Source organism: Oryza sativa, chromosome 4, assembly GCF_034140825.1.
Source record: "Oryza sativa Japonica Group chromosome 4, ASM3414082v1".
NCBI lineage: Eukaryota > Viridiplantae > Streptophyta > Magnoliopsida > Poales > Poaceae > Oryza > Oryza sativa.
Window position 1 is genome coordinate 11,803,418 of NC_089038.1, and position 6,038 is coordinate 11,809,455.

A 6,038-nucleotide genomic window follows, 5' to 3' on the forward strand; every position below is an offset into this window, starting at 1 on the left:
TGGATCAGGTCATACGTGTACGGAACTGGGCTGGTACTCAGTTATTTTCTGCTCCGTCATTCGTCTTCAATCTGTTCACCCAGGAAACTCGTCGATCTATAAATGCTCTGTTCACACCGCTGCTGGTGGATATGGACCAGATGCGCAAAGCTATGGTTGTGCCAATCGGCGTTGTAGTTTCTTCCGTGAATCGAGAGAAGTAGCGCATTATGTGGTGATCTTATCGCGTAGCAAGCCATAGTTTCGCTATCTCGGCCGGTTGCCAAGAGGCCGACCTATGTTGTTGGGTTTAGATAGGCTATGCCATTCTGTGGAATGTTATGCCATGAGTGGTTCCATACATTATTCAGCAAAAACCAAATGTCCAACAAGAGAAAAACAGAGATGTTACTTAATGCAAAGGCCATAGGTATACCAAATTTTTATTTTATCTAACTAGCAAAATATTCATGCGTTACAATGGGCAAAGCCAACCGTGAATATAACATGTTATGGCAAAACGTACGTTGGAAAATAAAAGGTTGTTGTGTGATGAGGAAAATATAGAATGTAAGAGGATATTAAGCATAGAAAATAGGTCCGGACATATCTGTTTTAGCACAAATGAATCGGAATTTTTCGGTTTTGGACCATAGCATGTACAGTCAGCAAAGTGTTGACAATTCCATGCCAAAGCATGTTTTACCACCTTTACATGTTCGGATCACCATATTACGCTATCATGGGAATTGGTACGTTCTCATTCCTTCCATGTTGAACAATCTCAGAGCGACATAGAAGCCAAATGTAGCTCAGACAAAAACTTTCTATAGGCTTGTGCAACTAAGTTTAATGCTTATACATGGCAGATGCCCTTATCTTGCAAATTCAATGCCCATAGATGTCTTCCTGCTGTCATACTCCATTGTTTTAACAGGAGAATAACACGGCTCTGAGATGCTACCACTTGAGTTTCCCAATAATCTGAGTGAGCGAATACCCTGAAGTGTGCCAGTGTGTTGTTGTGACGCCGTATCTGCCAATTGCCGAAGTATGTCTGCCACATGGCTCATTGCTGGCCTGTTCTCACTGTCCATAACTAAGCACTGGCTTGCTAGACATGCGAATTCGTATAGCAGTTCCATGTTATCCTCATGTAGTATTTCTTTATCTATGTGATGATCAATGTTTCCCTTCTTCATAGCATCTTGGAAGAGAGAGGCGAGGCTCACCTCATTGGATAGAGGCTTCCTACGTGTCAAGAGCTCTAGAAGAAGAATGCCAAAGCTGTAGACATCACTCTTATCAGTCAACTGGAACGTCATGAGGTATTCTGGATCTAGATAACCAATTGTTCCCTTCACTACATTAATATTTTCATCAGCCGCTGCCCTAAATATTGAGCACCCAAAATCAGAAACTTTTGCAGTAAATTTGTCACCAATAAGTATGTTGGCAGATTTCACATCCCCATGAAAAATAGGATGATCAAGTGAATGTAGGTATGCAAGTGCTTCAGCAGACTGGGCAGCGATTTCCAGTCGGATATCTAGTGTTCTAGTGGATGCATCGCTTTGGCCATGAATCAAATAGTGTAGGGTCTTATTCGGCACAAATTCATATACTAGAACAGGAACTTCAAACTGCAGACAACAACCAAGAAGTTTGACAATGTACTCATGTCTCACTCGGGAGAGTATGAGCAACTCTTGTCCGAATTCCATCCTCCTATTCGCATCGATTCCCTTGCATCTCTTTATTGCCACAGGATTGTTTTCTGGATCTAGATCAAAACCTTTGTAAACAGTACCCTGACCGCCCTGACCGAGGATTGCGCTCTCCCTGAAGTTGTTTGTTGCTAACTCAATTTCTTCTCTGTCATACAACTTAAATGAAACTTGATTCTCTAATTTCATCATATCAAGTAATAATTGGCCTCCATGTTGACGAAAATATGCATCCCTTTTATTCATGAGATCTTGTCTAACCAATCGACGTTTATACTTGATCCATTCTATGCCAAGGAAAATTAGAAGGCCAACAACCGTTGAGGAACAAATTCCTGATTTTTTTAGATCAAATTAGTAAATTAAGTAAGCATCTTCATATATATACAAACACACAAAACATAATTGTAATGCATTTATACCTATAGCCAACAGTACTCCATGTGTTAGCACTTTCTGACACTGTCCAACTGAGGCATTGCCTCGGGTACCCGCAGGACAAATACATTCGAACCCACCAAGAGTATTACGACAAATCCCGTGGCAATTGTTATTCATGTTCTGATCCGTGCACTCATCAATATCTACAATTAGTCATTAAACAGAGAGAGAGAGAGAGTTTAAGTGAAAAATATATCATAGCAAATATAGAAACCAAAACAAACATGTATAGACTAACACTTTCATGGTAGCAGTTACTCCCTGTAGCCCTAAATAAGTGTAGTTTTAGCCACTTAAGAGAACCACATGAAAAAATATGCTCATCTTTTCATGCCGTGGTCTGTCTGCATAAATAGATTTTTAGACCGCATATGAAAATGAGCCTCGATTTTTAAAGGCACGATCATTTATGGTCCGCCTACAACTTATATAGGTCCTCTTATAGAAAAATAATTATCTAGTAGTTGTTAACAAACAAATTTGGTAGCATCTATGTCAAGAAAGAGGATTTGATCAAAGCGGAGTTGGAGGCGGAGATCAAGTTCGGAAACAAAGACGGCTGGAGTTCAGATCGGCTACGGTTAGGATCGGCTGAGTCTGAGTCGAGCTAAATAAGCCGATATAGCCGATTCCAACAATACGACTTGTGCGCGACATCGGGTCCAAGTTAGTGTACTGTCAACAGTAGTGAAAGGTATATTAGTCTTTTAACCTTTTTCTTAATATGTGTTTGACTAGTTCAAACTGCACTTCTTTAGAGTAGGAGGAAGCAGTACTACTAAAAACAAAGATATATATATATATATATATATATATATATATATATATATATATATATATATATATATATATATATCGACATTCTCTTCACAAGAGATCCAAACTAATGCCTGATTCAGTTTCCCAAAAATTTTTCCCAAAAACATCACATCGAATCTTTGGACACATGCATGAACCATTAAATAAGATTAAAAGAAAAACTAATTGCACAATTAGGGGGGAAATCGCGAGACGAATCTTTTGAGCCTAATTAGTCTATGATTATCCATAAGTGCTACAGTAACCCACATATCCTAATAACGGATTAATTAGGCTCAAAAGATTTGTCTCGCGGTTTCCAGGCGAGTTATGAAATTAGTTTTTTTATTTATGTCCGAAACCTTTTCCGATATCCAGTCAAATATCCGATGTGACACCAACAAATTTTCTTTTCGCTAACTAAATAGGCCCTAATTGGGTGAACGAGACAATGGAACTTTTTTTGAAAGGTCCGTTTAATTTGAACCAAATCAAATAGATTGTGCGTCTACAATGTGTAGCTAAATAATACTATGTAAAATCTATTTAGAGAGGTATCTCAATTTTGCCTTAACTAGCGACGCCAACATAGAGAAACGTGGAGAAGTCCAGCTATTACATGGTAATACATGCATGCATTTTTTTTAATATACATGTACGTCCTTTTCCTCTTCAAACAAAGTTTTCTCTCAAATTACTTATCCGATCTACAATCTGATTACACCATTGTGTTCGTTACAATTAAATCTTCACAACAATATCTTACATGATTATATTACGATGAAAAAATATTTATATTTGTAAATTACTTTTATTATATATGTAAGTTACTTTTATCATATATATAAGTTACTTTTAGAGTTGACTAAATTACTTCTTAGACATATAAAAGTAAATTTAATAGAGTCTAAAAGTAATTTAAATATATTATAAAAGTAACTTAAAACAAAACGGAAGTAATTTTGTCACGACATTAGAAGTAAATTCGTCGTAGGGATAAAAATATGACTTTATCTAGAAATTAAATTTAATCAGCACAGATCAACACACATAAGTTTAATATTTTTTAAAAGTAATTTCAATGTTAATTGGAAGTAACTTTTGCATGGTTCAAAAGTAGCTCTCTATAAATCTGTTTAATCATTGATTGTCTTTTTCTTTCATTTTTGTTTTTCATATAGAATGAGAAAAGAAGATACTATCGTATTTTTCAAGTTGAAAGGAGATACTAGATGGAGTACAAACTAGCTATCACTAGCTGTGTAGTCACATCCAATTAAAAAAGACATTCATTAAAGTTACTTTCTTTTGGTTATAAGTTACTTCTATAATATATGCAAATTACTTTTAGGCTTCATTGAATTTACTTTTACATGTATAAGAAGTAATTTAGTGAAATTTGAAAGTAATTTAGATATATTATAAAAGTAATTTATAATTTTTTATCAAAATATAATCATGTGTGATCTTGTTTTAAAGATTTAATTGTTACAAACATAATGGTGCAATCGGATCATAAATCGGATGAGTAGTTTAATAGAAAATTGTATTTGAAATATAGGTTGATAATGTCTCTCATAGATGAACTGGTAGCTGGTTTAGACAAACTAGTTACCACTAGCTGTGTAGTCACGTCCATAATACTAAGGTGTCCTTTTAACAAAATCAAATACTACAAATAAGAAACACCATAAGTCTAAATTAATTAATTGCTCTGATCCTCAATTAAAACCTAATAATACTCTGTTTGTTGTTTGATTATTACCTAATTAATCCTATGTTACTGTCCAAACTAACTAACACAGCAACTATTTTAATTCCTCAATCAAGAAAAGGGAACATTCACCTTGGCAACTGCTGGGATCTTCTGGGTGCAGGTAAGGATTTCCACGGAATCCCTTGGAACAATTGCAGATGTAGCCTAGCCCGCTTGGCGAGTCAAAGCACTCACTGTTTCTGCTCCTGCACGCATAGGACTCGGGACTCGCTCGCCTCGCCTGCTCGCAGGTCTCGTTTCCGATGGCCCAATCAAGCAGCAAGGGGACCTGCCCGTTGAAGGTGTCGTTGAACGCCGACGAGGTGACGTACGCCGGGGTGAACCTGAACCACGACGCCGACGACTTCTCCATGAGCGCCGCGTAGCTGCAGCGGCTCACGTTGTGGATGGCCGTCGTGTTGAAGCGGTCGTCGAACCAGACGTAGTAGTACTGGAGCCCCACGGGGATGGACGTCCGGCAGCATCCGATGCCGGAGCAGGCGCCGACGTCGTCGTCGGTGACGGTGAGGTTGCCGGCCTGCAGCCGGCACGTGGCCACGCACCCGGTGGTCAGGCTGCCGACGTCGGCGTCCACGTTGTCGCCGCCGATGTAGGCGAGCGTGCGGCACCCGATGGCGGTGAACACGTTGCCGGTGTGGGAGAACCTGTACGGCGACGAGGTGAAGTCGAGCGCCCAGGTGTTGTTTTCGGGACCGTCCATGGCGCCGGTGGCCGGGTTGTAGCAGTAGGAGGAGATGCTCATCAGGATCCTGGCCTGGCCTTCCGGCAGCAAGACGCCGAGCAGCTCGACGTCCCAGATGAAGGGCTTGTACACGCCGTTGCCGGTGTCGTTGCAGCTGATGTTGAAGCCGTAGGTGCCGTGGCCCAGGGCGCAGCCGGGGGCATCGCCGTTGAGGCCGAACGGGTAAGGGATGTCGACGTCGCCGCATCTTCTCCGGCAGGCCGGCGGCGGCTGTGGTTGCGCGACGGCGAAGGAGAGCCATGCCGTAGTTGCTACGGCGCCTAGGAGGCATAGCAGAGCCGTTTTCGTGTGGATCGTCATTATTCATCGGTACTTTGCTATTGAGGAATGGAAGGAAAATGGCTAGCTTGGTATTCCTGTATTCCAACACGAAGATATACTACTTCATCCGTCCCACAATATAAGAGATTTTGAGTTTTTTTTGCTTGCAACGTTTGACCACTCGTTTTATTTAATTTTTTTTTGTAAATATAAAAAACGAAAAGTTGTACTTAAAATACCGTAGATAATAAAGCAAGTCACAAATAAAATAAATAATAATTTCAAAAAATTTTGAATAAGACAAGTGGTCAAA

The 6,038-nt window shown here is 39.8% G+C and overlaps 1 protein-coding gene across 1 annotated transcript; it reads right to left on the reverse strand.

The window, feature by feature from the left end:
* Window positions 1-406: 406 nt before the first annotated feature.
* Window positions 407-5,813, reverse strand: LOC4335352 (wall-associated receptor kinase 2). Its single transcript, XM_015778758.3, has 3 exons — window positions 4,792-5,813; window positions 2,129-2,290; window positions 407-2,041 (listed from the first exon to the last, which is right to left on the reverse strand). The coding sequence occupies exons 1-3, from the start codon at window positions 5,762-5,764 to the stop codon at window positions 855-857; spliced, it is 2,322 nt and encodes a 773-aa protein (XP_015634244.1). The 5' UTR covers window positions 5,765-5,813; the 3' UTR covers window positions 407-854.
* Window positions 5,814-6,038: the final 225 nt, after the last annotated feature.